Raw genomic sequence first — 20000 nt, 5'->3', positions numbered from 1 at the left:
CCGATGCTGGTACGTTTATGTCCTCGTCAGTTAGCGGTTCGGCAGTATAGACTGACAGAATAAGTATTAGGCTTATAATGAATAAGTCCCGGGGTCGATTTCTTCAACTAAAACCCCTTAAGGCGGTGCTCCAGCTTGGCCGCAGTCAAATGACTGAAACAAGTAAAACAGTAAATCAATAAAAGAATATATCGTTTCTAATGGTGAAACTCGAAATAGATAAAGCTATAAAAAAGAGCGTGTAAATATTAGATTTAAAAAAAAACCTTCGAAGAAGACAGTCGAAGGTTGCCCGTGAGATTCGAACTCGTAACTGTAAACATGACAGACGTTCCGCTATTGTAGCAAAACAATCTTTCGAATTCCTCCACTAATTTTATAAGCTTTATTCTTACCAGCAATGTACACGCTCGCATGAACTGGTGGTTCTTTGCGTTTTTTTTTAATTCAAGTCTTGCTAAGGTCAACTTTACCTTCCATCCCACCGCGGTCGACAAAATAAAGAACTAGCCAAGTAATGGAGTCGATATATTCGACTTACACTCGTCATTCAAAACTGCTGGCCTTGTGCAAAAAGTAGAAAACTAGAATTACTACAACTACTACTACTAGGTGGTGTTCCTCTGCCTAGTGGCTATGGCGAAAGAAGCAGTGTGGTGGACGAGGTTGAAAGGACTGAAGGAAGATACTTTCCTCTTCGGTGAAGCTCTCATCGACTTCTGCTAGTGATGGTAGAGAGGGAAATGCTACCTCCCGGTGAACCTGTGAAACGATAGATGACTGGCAAAAATGGTTAGAGTTAATGACTCTGCTCTAAGTATGCCCCTGTAGACTGGAGAGTAGGAGAGAGGGCTCGTACCTTTCGTGGTCAGGGTCACCCTGGATCTGTGGGGTTCTTTGACAGGCTCTAGTTGGAGTTTCTCCTGTATCAGAAGGACTGCATCATTTATATGACCACATATTTCGTGTACCATGAATCGTATTTCACTGTCTTTTCCATTTCGTTCTCCACATCCTTTATGTAAATCCCTACAGAAATTGTTTTCTGCCCTTGTGATGCCCCCTTCATCTAATCCGCTGTGACTAAAAAAGTAATCATTACCTCCGCCTTCGCGACGGCGGAGTTATTGTTTTCAATCGTGTTTGTTTGTTTATCCGTAGACAAGATATCTCAAGATCCGCTGGATGGACTCGGATGAAACTTTCAGGGATGTTTGGCCTCGTGACTTGCACGAACTGATTAGATTTTGGGATCGATCCGGTAATGGACAAGGATTCTGGATTATTTGTTATATTTACTTTACATGATTACGATCTTGCGTTGACTTTCAAGTCTTTTTCAATTATCTCCCTTTAGGCTGTTTCCAAATTTTTCTTTTCGTTTCTCTATTATTAATTTTACACGCGTCTCTATCTTAGTAGAAACTGATGGATAAAGAAATCAAACTACATAAACAAACGGCAACAAAACTGTTCAAAAATTAAATAACACTAACATATTTTTATGATATATATATTATGCATACATATTAACACTTTACAGTATACTTACATATATACATACATCTATACATCGATCTAAAACAACAGGAATACTAAAGGAAGGCCGGAATTTAAGTGAAGAAGAAAACCAAAAGGTCTCAGGCTATTCATTTAAACATTTCTGAGTAGAACTTATTGTTACCTCCGCCTTCGAAACTATTTTGAATGGTGAATTTGTTAACTTTGGCTTGTATTAGATAAGGATAAACTATTTATTTATTACTGTTGCTAAATTTTCTACAGACACCTTCACATTCCATGACTAGCATTGGGATTGATCAAGTACCGGACAAGGATTCTGGATTATTTTCCCGTCTTTTTTTACTTAATTTTTGAAAGTGGTCGAGTTCATTTTTAGTATTTTCGTCTGTGAGAGCAGTCGAGTTTATTTCAGATATTTTCATTTAAAAAAACCCTCTTTGGTTAATCGTTGAGAGGACGTTGGTGTTGCCTTGGCGGAGGTTTGCGCTCTCGGAGTGCTCTTGTTGTTGTTGTTGTTGTTGTTGTTGTTGTTGTTGTTGTTGTTGTTGTTGTTGTTGTTGTTGTTGTTGTTGTTGTTGTTGTTGTTGTTGTTGTTGTTGTTGTTGTTGTTGTTGTTGTTGTTGTTGTTGTTGTTGTTGTTGTTGTTGTTGTTGTTGTTGTTGTTGTTGTTGTTGTTGTTGTTGTTGTTGTTGTTGTTGTTGTTGTTGTTGTTGTTGTTGTTGTTGTTGTTGTTGTTGTTGTTGTTGTTGTTGTTGTTGTTGTTGTTGTTGTTGTTGTTGTTGTTGTTGTTGTTGTTGTTGTTGTTGTTGTTGTTGTTGTTGTTGTTGTTGTTGTTGTTGTTGTTGTTGTTGTTGTTGTTGTTGTTGTTGTTGTTGTTGTTGTTGTTGTTGTTGTTGTTGTTGTTGTTGTTGTTGTTGTTGTTGTTGTTGTTGTTGTTGTTGTTGTTGTTGTTGTTGTTGTTGTTGTTGTTGTTGTTGTTGTTGTTGTTGTTGTTGTTGTTGTTGTTGTTGTTGTTGTTGTTGTTGTTGTTGTTGTTGTTGTTGTTGTTGTTGTTGTTGTTGTTGTTGTTGTTGTTGTTGTTGTTGTTGTTGTTGTTGTTGTTGTTGTTGTTGTTGTTGTTGTTGTTGTTGTTGTTGTTGTTGTTGTTGTTGTTGTTGTTGTTGTTGTTGTTGTTGTTGTTGTTGTTGTTGTTGTTGTTGTTGTTGTTGTTGTTGTTGTTGTTGTTGTTGTTGTTGTTGTTGTTGTTGTTGTTGTTGTTGTTGTTGTTGTTGTTGTTGTTGTTGTTGTTGTTGTTGTTGTTGTTGTTGTTGTTGTTGTTGTTGTTGTTGTTGTTGTTGTTGTTGTTGTTGTTGTTCATGGGGGTGGGCTGGAAAAATAATAGTTACCGCGCCCGATAAACAGAATTTTTTACGGCTCTTTTCGTTCTGAGTTCAAATTCCGCCGAGGTCGACTCAACCTTCCATCCTTTCGGGGGTCGATAAAATAAATACCAGCTAAGCACGGGGGTCGATGTAACTGACTATCATCCTCCCTCTAAATTGCTAGCCTTGCATCAAAATTAGAAAGGTTTATTGTTGCTGTTATATACACGCACACAAACACACGCGCGCACACACAAACACACACACACACACACACACAGATACACAAACTTGAACCCCAGTAACTGTAAAAATCCTTGATAAGAGAAGATGGAAAGGTGAAAATAGCCAGCTGCACAGACAGACATGTTTATCTTTTGTTATTCTTAAAACAAAGGCTAGAGATAAACAGAATTGTAAACTACCATTGTTTATATATATATGTGTGTGTAGAGAGAGAGAGAGAAAGAGAGAGAGAGAGAGACATTTATGTACATGCATGCATGTGCTTATATTAAGATATATATATATATATATATATATATATATATATATATATATATATATATATATAGACTAGTTTCAGGGTATATATATATATATATATAGGAGCAGGAGTGGCTGTGTGGTAAATAGCTTGCTTTCCAGCCACATGGCTCCGGGTTCAGTCCCACTGCGTGGCACCTTGAGCAAGTGTCTTCTACTATAGCCTCAAGCCGAACAATGCCTTGTAAGTGGATTTGGTCGACGGAAACTGAAAGAAGCCTGTCGTATATATATATATATATATATATATATCATGCGTCCTGCCCTAATTCTTCGAAACGCTTAGTTTAGAATAGGGGCAGCTGATAAAGGAAATGTTCTCTATGTGGCCTGTTTATTTTCTGTGTTCTGTTTTTCATTTTGTCTACGTTTTTTTTTGTGACGTCCTGTACCCAGAAATGCATCTATATATACATGTAGATGTAGGTATGTACATACATGTACGTATATATGCATATACTCACATATTATTTGTATCATATATATACATATAATTATATATATATATATATATATATATATATATATATATATATATATATATATATATATATATGTATCGCCTATACTATTGATTCTGTTATTATCATTTTTTAATTGCTACACTAGATAATAATAGAATTACTGTTATCTTCGCAACTTATTTTTTTCTTGAATTATTTGCTCCGTATTGAAATGTGTGTGTGTGCATATGTGTGTGTGTGCATATGTGTCTGTGTGTGCATATGTGTGTGTGTGCATATGTGTCTGTGTGTGCATATGTGTGTGTGTCTGTGTTTGTGCCCCCCACCATCACCACCACCATCGCTTGACAACTGATGTGTATATATATGTGTGAGTATACGTATGAATTCGTTGCTATGGTAACCGATCATCTGTGTGCAGCTCGATTCTGTTGTTAATACGTGGGTTAGGCTTGTTAATGAAGATGGCTTCTTCTATTCTCAGGTTCCCAATGTTCTATTCTGTGTATTTGATAGAAACCTGGATGTCTTGAGTGTGGTATTTCGTAGGTATTTTTTTTTACAGAAGAAGCATTGATTTAGAAGTGTTATTTAACCAGTATGTGTACTTATCTGCTGTAACATTGGATAAGCCATACTCGCTACATGCAGTTTTATACACAACGTCACAACGTAGAACTGCATGCATATATATATATATATATATATATATATATAACTCGTGCTGCTACACACACACACACACACACACACACACACACACACACACACACACACACACACACACACACACACACACACACACACACACACTCACGCACACACACACAAAACAAGTGAAACTCTGATATAATAAAAATTGCTGGAGTGGAAGAAAATTGCATTTTAATGAAAAATTGGTTGGAATGAAATCACCAAATTTGCGAGCACAATTTTATACGTACAATATAAAAGATCAGGGAGTGGATAGTAAATAGGAACAGTGCAGTCTAAAAATGCAAAGAAAGACAATCAGAACAAAAGTGTTCCAATCGCGATCTGTCTTTTTATAGAATCAGTTTGTTTGTTTTTTTTTCTCTAAATGTTTGTATTTTACGCGAAGTCTTATTGATTTTATGTATGCTATATTTTTCAGGAACATTATTGTCATCGGTGACAGTGTTCTGTGTGGAGAAAACCCGTGTCTCGTCCCGCGGTCGAGCCTTCTGCCTTAATCTGCTGTCTGCATTCCTCCAGATGATCACTTTTATATTAATTGTTGGTTGGATTTGGAGCATCATATGGGGTATGACATTCGTAACATTAGCCTGTAAGTAGCAGTCCTTTAATACTTAAACATAATACGCACACACGCATACACACACACACAGACGCCACACATACACATACAGACACACACAAACAAACAAACAAAAAAACAAATATGGCACGCATACATATATCGACAGATAGATAAATATTGACATACATACATAGATACATATGTAACCTCGTGGATATCGGTGGCGATTTTTTCTTCCTCCGTTTTTCCCTTCTTTGGACTTTCCTTGTTTCCGACGAAGAGCTCCGCTCGAAACGTCAAATTCTCTTTCTTTCCTTTCCCGAGCGTCCAGTAACACAATCTGTATCACGTCCTCACGTTGTTGTTTGTTGTTGTTGTTTTTTTTGTCTTTTTGTCTTTTTCGTTTTTTGAACCTACATACATACATACATTCATACATACATATGTATATAAGTTCTTTGTAAAAGTGAATTAATTTAATATGTATTTAGGCGCAGGTGTGACTGTATAGTAAGAAGCTTGCTTCCTAACCACATGGTTCCAGGTTCAGTTCTACGTCGGGCAAGTGTCTTCTACCATAGCTTCGGGCTGACCAAACCCTTGTGAGTGGATTTGGTGGGCGGAAACTGAAAGAAGCCCATTGTATATATATATATATATATATATATATATATATATATATATATATATATACGTTTATATATTCGTTTTGCAAGATTCTTGATGTGAATTCGAGTGTTGAAACATATTTTGTTTTATATTAATTGTATTTCGGCCAGAATTCTTTCGTCACATTTCTGTGACCTCATCAGCGGTCCTTTGCTAGCTGAAGCAAGTGAACACCAAATATATAGTGCGTGTGTTTTTATTGGCTAAACTGGCAACATGACCATCCCCAAATACAACAATATACATATACACATATATATATATATATATATATATATATATATATATATATATATGTATGTATACACGCATGTATGTATGTATGGATGTATGTATGTATATATTTGTGTGTGTATCGCTGTGTCTGTCCACTGCTACCACTTGACAACTGCTGTTAGTTTGCTTACGTCCCCATAACATAGCGGTTCGGTAAAACAGTCTGATAGTATTAAAGATGGTGCTCCATCATGGCCGCAGTCAAATGACTGAAACAAGTAAAAAGAATAAAAGAATGCACACACATATATATATATATATGTATATATGCACACGACTGTGCTCTCTCGTTAAATAGAAAGAATATTACAATGTGTTGCCACGGCTCATAGCAACCCAGCTCCCCTCTTCTCTCCTACACTAGTACAGACAACCTACTCCTCCCAGTTATTGAAGAACATTCGACTACAGAGAAACTAAAGACCGATATTAGAGTTACTCGTGAGCTTTATACAGTACTTAACGCATTCATTTGCTACTTAAGTTTCATACGGAAGCCCTGGAATGAACTCACAGAGGAAACAAATACATTTGGACATACCATCCTTTACCTAAAGATATGAAGGTCAGGCACACGTGCGTATACTTACTCGCACACTGTCTTGATCTGCGGCTGGACAACAGAACAATTAGCAATTTGGCTTTCTTCCAATCCAAACGTATTGTAATATAGCCAGCTGTGATATATCTACTTAATACAGATATATATCACGGGAGGTAAATTAACTGTGGTATTTTGTCTGGGGATGATATCTCTTGCGAATGCAATGTGTCTAAAGACACAAAACTATATCAGTAGCAGACAAAAATCATCCAGCAGCGGTGATGTGAGTACTAGATGTGCATTTCTGCCTCATTGAGTTTTGTCAGTAGCATGTACACAAGCTTACCGCGTGCTAAGGCAAGATCTGTCGCCACTAATACAGGAAAACAGGAATAAAAATTTACTGATGTTGCGATTAGCCGCTCGACCGAATAAAAATACGTTATGTGCAACAGAAATAGTATTAGATTAAAATATCCCTCAGTATATTGTATTTAATGTAAGTACTTTGGGAATACTCGTTAACTGGGATACTCGTCCGGTATTATGACGTATTTCAGCCGCTATGAACATAAAATATAATCCTTGTTTAGTTATAAGCAAATTTGTTTCTGAATTCTTCATTGAAGTTTCTCTTTCTTTCTTTCTTTTTTTTTATTTCATAATTTATTGACTTTTTTGTTTCATTTCAGCCTCAAAAGGTGAGCCAACTCGTAAGCAATACTATGTCAGACGACAGAGCAGCATGCCAGAGTAGAGAAGCAGATAGATAGAGAGAGAGAACGAAGGAAAGAAGAAGAAGAAGAAGAAGAAGAAGAAGAAGAAGAAGAAGAAGAAGAAGAAGAAGAAGAAGAAGAAGAAGAAGAAGAAACGAGGATGCAGGCGACAGAGCGGATTTAACATTTCATACTTCACTAAGACACTCACATACACAAACACGTACTCACACACATATACACACATACACTCACACAAACGCGTACTCATGCCAACACACACACACTCAGACAGGTCACATTTTCACACACAGTCGCATACACAGATAAATACATATACATCCTCATATATATAGCCTATCTCTCTTATACACACACACATACACACACACACACTAAAGCATGCACATTTGCATATGCACCCTATCATATGCACACACATAATACACACGCTCCAACCGAACCATACGCTTACACAGTCACACATACAGATACACATAAACCCAACAATAAACTTAACATACACAATATACATCCACAACTAACACACACACACACACACACACACACACAGATACACACTCTCTCAACAGTACACTCACGCACAAAAAGAACGCGGTGATCTAAGCCGATATAAATAACAATGGTTTTTATATACCTTTTTCCTGTGGCGAGTGACGACGAACACGGCTATCACGGTTTCAATTCCGGCTTGAATACCGTTTTACTTCACTTACGCCGCTAGTGCCCCTTGGACAGGTATCAACATCATAACGTCCCATTTCCCCACTCCACTGAAGGGGGGGGGGAATATTTTAAGAATTTCCCATAACTACCCTCCCACCTTCAACAAACCCCCAAAACCTTATCTAAAAACACACACATTGGGCCTTTGTGATTAACTATTGAATAATATATATACAATATATATTGTGGTGAGCGTCGTTTAATAACAAGATAGAGCTTCCGGCGGCTCGAAACCGTGACGTCGGGTTAGATTTCTGGATAAAGCAGCCTTATTTATTATTTTTTTTTCAATTCATTTCGCGCTGCTAATGTCCTTAGAAAACAGCATGAACGTCCTAACATCCCATTTTCCCCCAACCACCGCCATCACCAACAATCCACCCTTCGAGCCAAAATGGGAGCTTCTATATGGTCGCTAGACTCGCTAGAAATAACTGTCAAATCTCCCTTTATTCACATTCTACTGTTTTCCAAAAGAAACAACAATTTAGTCCTTGATATATATATATAAGTACTTGATATACATAATACATATATATATATATATATATATATATATATATATATATATATATATATATATATATGTATGTATGTATGTATATATATATATATATATATATATATATATATATGTGTGTGTGTGTGTGTGTGTATGTATGTATGTATGTATATAAGACGGGACAGTTACAGCTGAAGTGCCTTTCATCTTTGGTCTGTTAAATTAGGGTTGACCTGGGCCCAGACAACAACAAGGCACCATATCCTAAAACTTACAGGCCTTCGGCCAGCAAGGGAATCTCTTCGAGTTGCTTTCTCTGCAAAAAAGAGCAACCAAATCTCCCTCAAATCACATCGCACCGTCGTAAAAAAAGGGAAGGACATGAGATGATGTAGTCGTAGCAACAACAACAAAAAAATACAAGACGGGATGGACACGGCTGGAATGCCTTTGATCATAGGCCGGCTCGATGAGGGCTCACTTCGAGCTAAACAACAACAGTTATGGGGCCTTACCCCCCAAAACACAAACCGAAATTCCATACCTTTATTTAGAAGCAATCCCACCACCACAACCACCACTTTCAATCTCCCTCTCTCCCTTTTTTTCTCATTGTCCTTCTTCCCCGGCCCCTTTCACGTTTTTATTTTTCTAGACCCTTGTGTTTTTTTTTTCATTTTTATTTATTTATATATTTATTTGCGCTATTCTTTTAATAAACGATCTGTTTTGTTTTAAAGACCTTTCAAAGATATATTTTATTTTCTAAAGCTGGAACAAATATGGCTTCAAATTTTGGCATGGGGGGAGGGGCAAAGGAGATTACATCGACCTCGAAAAGATGAAAAGATAAAGTCAACCTCGGTGGAATTTGAACTCGGAACGCAAAATCCTAAAGAAATGATGCTGCTATGCATTATGTCAGTTGCGCTAATAGTTCTGCTAGCTCCCAATCCTAGAACAAAAGACGGACGAAATGCCGCTGAGTATTTTGTCCAGCGTTAGCTAACGGTTCTTATTTCTTTATTGCCCACAAGGGGCTAAACATAGAGGGGACAAACAAGGACAGACAAAGGTATTAAGTCGATTACATCGACCCCAGTGTGTAACTGGTACTTAATTTATAGACCCCGAAAGGATGAAAGGCAAAGTCGACCTCGGCGGAATTTGATCTCAGAACGTAATGGCAGACGAAATACCGCTAAGCATTTCGCCCGGCGTGCTAACGGTTCCGCCAGCTCCCAGCCTTAATAATACTTCCTACTATAGGCACAAGGTTTGAAGTTTTGGTAAAGGGGTTACTCGATTACATCGACTCAACTGGTACTTCTCTCATCGACGCCGAAAGGACGAAAGCTGAAATCGACCTCGGTGGTATTTGAACTCAGGACGTAGAGGGACGAAAATACCGCTAAGCATTTTGTCCGGCGTCCTAAAGATTCTGCCAGCTCGCCACCTAATCTCTATAATAATAATTCTTTCTACTAAAGGCACAAGGCCTGAAATTGTGGGAGGAGGGGGCTAGTCGATTACATTGACCCCCAGTGCTCAACTGGTACTTAATTTATCGACCTCGAAAGGATGAAAGGCAAAGTCAACCTCGGCGGAATTTGAGCTCAGAACGTAAAGACGGACGAAATGCCGTTAAGCATTTTGCCCGGTGTGCTAACGATTCTGCTAACTTTCTCTTTTCTTTTACTCTCTCTTTTACTTGTTTCAGTCATTTGACTGAGACCATGCTGGAGCACCGCCTGTAGTCGAGCAAATCAACCCCAGGACTTATTCTTTGTAAGCCTAGTACTTATTCTATCGGTCTCTTTTGCCGAACCGCTAAGTTACGGGGACGATTGTCAAGCGATGGTGGGGGGGACAAACACATACACACACATACATATATATATATATATATATATACATATATACATATATACGGCGGGCTTCTTTCAGTTTCCGTCTACCAAATCTACTCACAAGGCTTTGTTCGGCCTGAGGCTATAGTAGAAGACACTTGCTCAAGGTGCCACGCAGTGGGACTGAACCCGAAACCATGTGGTTGGTAAGCAAGCTACTTACCACACAGCCACTCCTTACTAAATAATAATTGTTTCCGATATAAACGCAAATCAATAAGCAAAATTTACCTCGGCAGAATTTAAGCTCGAAATGCTAAAAGCCGGAACAAATTCGGAAGGCATATTTTCCCCCCAACGTCCTATCGATTCTGCTAACCTAATACCTTATAATTATTTTTAACACACGGACGATGCCAGATAATTGGAATGCGGGAACACTCGATTGTATCGAATCCAAAAGTTAATTGGTTCCCCCCATTTTGTCGAACCCGGAGGAGGAAAACTGACCTCGATAAGATTTAAATCCAGAAAGCATAGAACCGGGACAAATACCGTAAGAACTATCTTTTTTTCCAACATGTTTAACGATTCTGCCAAACCACCATTTAATATTAACTGTTTCTAGTTTCGGCACAAGGTCAGCAGTTTTGAGGAGAAGCGAGTTAGTCGATGTCATTGACGCGAGTACTTTACTGTTACATTTTCAACCGCCAGGGGATGAAAGGCAAAGTAGCAGACGAAATATTGAAAGATATTTTCCCAGTGCTTTAGCTGCGACTGCAGGCTTGCCGCTTGCCCTCCACGATCTAATAATAGCGATGCTGTTGATGATAACAAAAAAGAAGACTGTTAGAAACCCTCTGTGAATTGACGCAATGTTGTTAGGGAATGATCAATGAGACAAGTGAACGCGTTCCAAAGGTTAAATGTCTGCTTTAAAAATGGAAAGAAAAAGGTGAAAGAGATTAGAACGTGAAATCAGTGTGGTGTCACTGGTCAGAGTCGGCCCAGCAAGCTTCAGATACGAGATTCAATTCTCAGTTGATTTCATAAAGGTATTTTGTTTATATTCAAATTTCAACCCTTAACACATACACACGGTGTTAGCCAAAATAAGAGCATTTTTTTTCTTTTGTTAAAACACACCTATCAGAATAATTACACTTGTTATGTGTACGTGTTCATATATTTATGCGTGTGAGAGAGAGAGAATGAATACTAATAGTGTGCTATCATGCATAACACGATATCAATGAGTTCAGGACTCAGTAATTGATCCCACATGAAAATTCTGATGCACTGTGAAAGCCAACATCGTATAGGAGGGTAGATTAAAGTGCGGGTTCCAAAATACTGAAGAAATGTGGCTCCGGCTTATTGAAACATGTGTATATTAAAGTATAAGAATACCAATAACGTTTTCTTTGTCTCTTATTACACAGCACACACGCACACATACATTTGTATAATGTCCTGTACACAGAGCTTTTATTATTTTACTTCATAGATTAAAATGTATCTTAACACAAACTGACGATTATAATATCACAATGATAACTGTGACGCATTGTAACACTTCATGCGGGTAAGAACAACCACGGCTTTCATAATGATCTTTTCTGTGAACAAAATGCGTCGGACAAAATGTTTAACAGCATTTCTTCCGGCTCTTTACATTCTGTGTTCAATTACCGTTGAGGTCAACTTTCCCGTTCATCCTTTCAGGACAGATAAAATAAAGTACCTATGAAGTACTGGGATTGACCCCAGTACGCAACTGGTACTTAATTTACCGACTTCGAAAGGATGAAAGGCAAAGTCGACCTCGACGGAATTTGAACCATAATATTAATAATGGTTTCAAATTTTGGTATAGGGTCACTAGTTTTTGAAAGGAGTTGCATAGTCGATTACATCGACCCCAGTGCTCAGCTGGTATTTATTTAATCGACCCCGAAAGGAATGAAAGGTAGAGTCGACTTCGGAGGAATTTGAACCCAGAACGTAGGGACGAACGAAATGTCGCTAAGTATTTTGTCCGGCATACTAACGATTCTGCCTGCTAACCGCCTTAACCGTAATAATTCTTTTATTCGTTTCAGTCATTTGACTGCAGCCATGCTGGAGCACCGCCTTGAAAGGTTTTTATCGAGCAAATAGACCCTAGGACTCATTTCTTAAGCCTAGTACTTATTCTATCGGTTTCTTTTGCCGAACCGCCAAGTTACTGGGGCGTAAATGCACGAACACCAGTTGTCAAGCGGTGATGGAGGACAAACACACAGAGGCACACACACATGCATACATACATACATACATACGTACGTATACACACACACACACACACACACACACACACACACACACACACACATATATATATATATATATATATATATATATATATATATATATATATATATATATATACACGACGACGGGCTTCTTTCAGCTTCTGTCTACCAAAACTCACAAGACTTTCGTTGATTTACCCAACGTGTCACGCAATGGGACTGAACCCGGAACCATAATCTTTTTCTTATTAACCCCAAGGGCTAAAGCCGTCAAGCTGGCAGAATCGTTAGCACGTTGGCCGAAATGCTTATCAGCATTGCTTCCGGTTGTTTACGTCCTGAATTCAAATCTCACCGAGGTCAACTTGACCTTTCATTCTTTCGGAGTCGATTAAATAAAGAACCAGCCAAGTACTGCGAGTCGATGTAATCAACTTTCTCCTTCTCTCAAAACTGCTAGCCCTCTGCCAAAATTAGAAAGAATTAGCCACAAGGGCTCCAAGAGATACAGGAAAAAGTAAAACACAAAGACACGTTGAATAGGGGGCTTACAAAGATATGTAGGGGGAGACGAAGAAATTATACATAGACAAGAAAACGGATTAAAGACGTTATCAAATATATAATTTGGACGAATTTAAACATTTATAAAACAAGAATTTATGCGAATTTGTGCTTCCGTTTCGTTCTCTGTTTGAAAAAGACATATAATGTCATGTATCCACCCTCGCTCAATGAATGATGTTTCACTTAAAATATCTGCAAGGACTGTCTCCAGCTAATGTTTGGATGGGACCGGGAAACCCGATGTGCATAACAGGGACTCTCTCCGGGTTTCTGTGATTGACTGCGGGAAGTTGGTCCTAGGTTGATGCACAATTTTTTCCCTAGCTTTCGATCTTCAGGGAAAATATTTCATATCAAAGAGTTTTTCTATTCGACGAAACACTAGAAAAAAAAAACAATCTTCCGTTGTTCGTACTTACATCCGTAGCGATACAAGCATGCGTACTGTTGTTGTTGATATTATTGTTGTTGTCGTCATCGTCGTTGTTGTTGTTGTTGTTGTTGTTGTTGCTGTTGCTGTTATCGACAAGATTTCTACCTGTAGTTAAAATACCTGTTTCCTTCTAATTCGTATTTACTGTTAATGTTTTTGCGTAACGAAAATGCAACAAGCTGGCAGAATCGTTACCGCGCCGGGAAAAATGATGACCGGCATTTCATCCGTCTTTACGTTCCAGGTTCAAATTCCGCCGTGGACGATTTTTGCCTTTCGTCCTTTCGGGGTCGATAAAACGAGTACCAGCTGAGCTCTGCGGTCGATGTGATTCGACAATAAATAAAGCGTGACTGTCATGTCTCGAATGCCTTTGATCAAGCGACAACCGATACATCGCGCCCGCACAAACACATACACATTGCTTTCCTATGATCCACTGCGGGAGACCCATACGTGGTCGTATGATTTTGCTGAAAATGGCGACTGAATGTAATTTCAAATACGGTAAAGTCACATTAGATAATACAGTCCTGCGATTCTACAGGGGGGAAATGGCAGATATGGCAGTGTTGTTAAGAAGCTCGCTGCTCGCTTTGAAACCTGTTTCGGGTTCAGTCCTAATGCACAGTACCTTGGCTAACCAATGTCTTGTGAGTGAATCTAGCCGACGAAACTGTGTGGAAACCTGTGAAAAATGTGTGTGTATGTGCGTGCGTGCGTGCGTGCGTGCGTGTGTGTGTGCCTCTCTATATGTATTGGTTTATGTGTATGTGTATTGGTTTATGTGTATGCCTTTGTGTTCCGGCAGGGGATGGTGGTGAACCCTGCTGTACTCTTCCACCACAACTTTCTCTCACTCTTTCTTCCTGTTTCTGTTGTGCCTGTAATTCAAAGGGTCAGCCTTGTCACACTGTGTCATGCTGAATATCCCCAAGAACTACGTTAAGGGTACACATGTCTGTGGAGTGCTCAGCCACTTGCACGTTAATTTCACGAGCAGGCTGTTCCGTTGATCGGATCAACTGGAACCCTCGACGTCGTAAGCGACGGAGTGCCAACAACATGCCTTTGTGTTGTCAACCCTTTCCACCCATTGACAGCCGGTAGTGGTTTATTTATGTCCCCGTAACTTGCCGATTCCGCAAAAGAGACTGATAGAATAACTACCCGACTTCAAGAAGAAAATATTAGCATTAGGAACAAATTGTTCGACTAAAATCCTTCGACGTGGTGCTCCAGCTTGGCAGTAGTCAAATAACTGAAACAAATAAAAAAAAAAAAAAAGATAACAGCATTGGGATGTATTATGATGGAGGCCAGTTCGATCCCGTTTGGCCTGACGCTAAAGAACTCGACGACAGCAACAGCGACGCTGCCACCGTAGAAAAACGTAATAGCAAGGGTGTGGCACCATTGCTATCTTTACGACTCTTACAGTAAACGCTGAGCGGAAACGAAGCGATTGCAAGGCGTACGTTCATTGCCGTAGTGACCTTAAACTTGACGTTGTACGTAACTAACTACGAAGATAAGCTATTTGCTGACATTTAGTGGCGAATATGAGGATAATGATAATGGTGGTGGTGGTGGTGGTGGTATTTGAGGTATTGAAGGGATGAGATTTTTATGTTTCTTACCTTAAATCTGAGGCCTATATCAAATATCTACAGAATATACTTAAATGTATACATAGTTAGCTAGATAAACAGATGTGTGTATATACATACATATACATATGTGTGTGTGTGTGTGTGTGTGTATGTAAGCATATATATGTATATATATATATACATATATTTATGTATGAAAGTATATATATATATATATATATATATATATATATATATATGTATTTATTTGTGTGTGTGTGTGTGTATGTGCGTGTAAGTGCACACTCACATACGCAGACGTATGCATATATGCGCGTGTGCGTGTTTGTATGAATGCATTCATACACACATACAAACATACATGCATACATACATACATACACCCATAGACACACACATGCACACAAACATAAATACGTACATACAAACATATATATGCACGTATGCATGTATGTATCTACGTACGTACGTACTTACGTCTGATTGTATATTTGAGGCCAGCCGCAAAAGAGACACAGGTCTTTTAAAACTGCGAGCAAACCTTCCGGTGCTCCTTGCTCGCGAATGTTACACTGTATATATGTGGAATTGACTTTCTCTCCAATAATTGTTTGTTGCCACTCTGTCGCTTACGACGTCGAGGGTCCCAGTTGATCCGATCAACGGACCAGCCTGCTCGTGAAATTAACGTGCAACTGGCTGAGCACTCCAAAGACACGTATACCCTTAACGTAGTTCTCGGGGAGATTCAGCGTGACACAGTGTGACAAGGCTGGCCCTTCGAATTACAGACACAACAGAAACAGGAAGTAAGAGTGAGAGAAAGTTGTGGTGGAAGAGTACAGCAGGGTTCGCCACCATCCCCTGCCGGAGCCCTGTGGAGCCTTAGGTGTTTTCGCTCAATAAACACTCACAATGCCCGGTCTGGGAATCGAAGCCGCGATCCTATAACTGCGAGTCCACTGCCCTAACCGCTGGGCATTGCGCGTCCACTCTCTCCAATGATAACCACACCACTGCATCATTTATCTACAAGTGTTTTAATGAAGGTGGTGATTTGTCTCAGTTTGAACAAAGAAGAATTATGAAGATCAACTTGCAGGTGTAATTATTTTCTTGGTCAAATTAGGAAATCATTCCAGAAGGTTTTTCGTAAATGTTATAGCGCGCCTGTGCGGGATGAAATATTGTCTGAACTGTACAAAATGTTAAGAGTTTTACAAACGTTTCAAGTCGGGAAGAGCATCCACCGAAAGACGACCTTCCGCGGCAACGACGTCGATTGCGTTGATGAAGTGTGTGGTGCTATCTAAGAAAATCGTGCTAGATTTGTTTTAAAAGAAAAATTAAAGCTGCATCGTGATAGCGCAAAGTTTGCAAAGATAACCGAATTATAAGCAGCCGGAAGTTGTTTGACTGTTGAGGAAACGTGTTATAATAGGTAAGCAAGTAAAGTTACCTTCTCGACTCATACCAACTCATAAGGGCCAGTGTCCTTGCTCTATCTACTCCGCGACGCGGAATAGATAGAGCAGGGACAACTGAAGAAGGGTAATATTCTTTATGTTGCATGTCTCGTTTCTCTGTTTCTTTTTTTCGTTGTTCGAAAAAATGTTCGTTTTCTGTCTTCGTCTTTATGTTTTCGTTTCTCATTGTGTTTAACGTTTTTTGTGATGTCCTGTACCCATATATGCTTGTATGTATACATATAGATGTCGGTATGTACATATATATATGGATATATGCATATAATTATATATTATTTATGTTATCATATGATCGAACGCCACGCATTGCCTCCAAGTAAGTTTTATCTTATATATATATATATATATATATATATATATATATATATATATATATATATATATATATATATATATATATATAATTTGTATTATAACCTACTCGGGCCACATTTTAAAGATGAGGAATTTTACCCTAGAGGCCACGCCTTTCAATTGAGCAAACTCAAAGTTGCCATGCAAACTCGCCAGCACTTTTAACATAGGTGTGCAAATTTTCAGGTCAATCCGACAACATTTACTAACACTTTTGCTTGCACAACTGCTTGTAAGACAACGTCCGCCATTTTCACAAATACATAGTAGATATATGGATGTGTGTGTGCGTGTGTAAAATCAAACCAGTAACCGGAAGATGTGGGTTCCAGATAGCGAGGAAACATTTCTCATTCTACAAAAACACACAACACTTATAGACGAGTTCTGCTTTCATATAAATGTATATGAAATGTGAGCGTCAGAGTGAGTTTATAGAAGGATAAGTATGTACGAGAGGGAAAAAATGTGCGGTACATAGTACTGAAGGAATAAAAAAAAAATCTAAACTGCACACGTCACACAACCCTTTAAACTATGAAACGTAACAGACAACGAACAAGAAAATTTAATTGTTTTTGTATTTTTCTGTCATTTTTCAGTATAAAGAATCTGTGTGTGTGCGCGGACGCGTGTGTTTGTGTGTGTGTGTGTGTGTGTATGTGTGTGTGTGTGTGTGTGTGTGTGTGTGTGTGTGTGTGTGTAAATACCCACAGTCACATGTGTATATATAAACATTTGCTTGTACTATATACTCTTTTACTCTTTTACTTGTTTCAGTCTTTTAACTGCGGCCATGCTGGAGCACCGCCTTTAGTCGAGCAAATCGACCCCAGGACTTATTCTTTAGAAGCCTAGTACTTATTCTATCGGTCTCTTTTGCCGAACCGCTAAGTTACGGGGACATAAACACACCAGCATCGGTTGTCAAGCGATGTTGGGGGGACAAACACAGACACACAAACACATACATACATACATATATATATATACATATATACGACGGGCTTCTTTCAGTTTCCGTCTACCAAATCCACTCACAAGGCTTTGGTCGGCCCGAGGCTATAGTAGAAGACACTTGCCCAAGATGCCACGCAGTGGGACTGAACACACACATATATACACATGTACGTACGTATGAATGTACGTATGTATGCATGTATGCATGCATGCATGTATGTATGTATACATGTATGTATGTATATATGTGTGTATGTATATATGTGTGTATGTATGTATGTATGTATGTATAGGACCCCCTTGTTCTCTCTTGTTGCTGTCTGTCTTCTGTCGTGTTTTAAATGGCAAAGAGTTTGAGTGATGCTTAGTGCAATGTTGGTTCACGAAAAGATCAGAGGCATTAGTAACCATAGCAACTATCATCATCATCATCACCATCAACAACAACAAGAAAAACATAGCTTTTGTGTGAGCATCTGTCTATCTGTCTATTGACAGACATAAAGAGAGAGAAAGAGAGAGAGAGAGGGGGATACTTGCATAGATAGATAGATAGATAGAGAGAGAGAGAGAGAGAGAGAGAGAGAGAGAGAGACACGATAGATAGATAGATAGAGAGAGAGAGAGAGAGACAGACAGACAGACAGACAGACAGACAGACAGAGAGAGACAGAGATAGACAGAGAGAGACAGACAGACAGACAGACAGAGAAAGAGAGAGAGAGGGGGATACTTGCATAGATAGATAGATAGAGAGAGAGAGAGTGAGAGAGAGAGTGAGAGAGAGAGAGAGACACGATAGATAGATAGATAGAGAGAGAGAGAGAGAGAGAGACAGACAGACAGACAGAGAGAGACAGAGATAGACAGAGAGAGAGAGACAGACAAACAGACAGACAGACCGATGTGCTTTATTTGGAGAATAAGAGGCTAGTGTCTCCTTAGTATTGAACCTACATCTAGTCGCTGTCTTGAGATGTGCGTGCGTGCGTGTGTGTGCGTGTGTGTGTGTATGTGTGTGCGTGTGTGTGTGTGTGTGTGCGTGCGTGTGTGTGTGTGTGTACGCGCGTGCGACTGTATGTGCGTGTGTGTATATATACATATGCGCACAGAGATATATGTGTATGTGTGTAATCCATGCTATAAATTATTCATATACAATTTCAAACTAATATCAACGAACCGGCGAGTGACCTTCCTTGATGTATTCGTTCGACCTGCTAGAAAACAAAATAGACGGATATCATTGACTATCCAACGATAAAGCACACACACACACTCACGTCTCTCTCTCTCTCATACACACACCTCTCTCTCTCATACACACACCTCTCTCTCTCATACACACACCTCTCTCTCTCATACACACACCTCTCTCTCTCTCTGACGAAAGAAACGAAACAAAAGCGTAATACTCTTCACTTCTCACTTCAATTAATCTTATCAGAGTGTACTCTGGACTCTTTAATCAAAGCTAGATTAAATGCGCTCAGACTGAAAGATAAGCACGGGTTTTAAATTTAGGAACAAGGCTAGCAAGTCCAGGAAAGGGATAAGCAGATTGCATCGGCTCCAGTGTTCAAATAGTACTGCTTCATCGACCCCCGAAAGGATAAAAAGCAAAACCGAGCTCGGTGGAATTTGAACTCAAAAACGTAAAGACGGGCGAAATACCAATTTCTTTATTGTCCACAGGGGGCTAAACATAGAATGGTACAAAACAACTGATTGGGATCAGTAATGCGAATGGTTTACATAAAATATGACGGTAATCTTCAAGTTTAGGGAGATAAAAAAATAAATTAAAA

The 20000-nt window shown here is 39.0% G+C and overlaps 1 protein-coding gene across 1 annotated transcript in view; it reads left to right on the top strand.

Annotated features, from left to right (window-relative positions):
- Positions 1-9370, top strand: part of LOC149133183 (protein stum homolog) — a 113983-nt gene extending 104613 nt beyond the window's left edge. The window contains exons 2-3 of the mRNA XM_089359499.1: positions 5031-5204; positions 7359-9370. Of these exons, the coding sequence (XP_089215625.1) occupies positions 5031-5204; positions 7359-7423 (239 nt within the window). The 3' untranslated portion in view covers positions 7424-9370. The remainder of the gene's footprint in view (positions 1-5030; positions 5205-7358) is intronic.
- The last annotated feature ends 10630 nt before the right edge of the window (positions 9371-20000 follow it).

The sequence above is a fragment of the Octopus bimaculoides genome, chromosome 11 (assembly GCF_046866305.1).
Source record: "Octopus bimaculoides isolate indiv1 chromosome 11, ASM4686630v1, whole genome shotgun sequence".
Classification (NCBI taxonomy): domain Eukaryota; kingdom Metazoa; phylum Mollusca; class Cephalopoda; order Octopoda; family Octopodidae; genus Octopus; species Octopus bimaculoides.
This window is presented reverse-complemented; position numbering and strand designations above follow the sequence as displayed.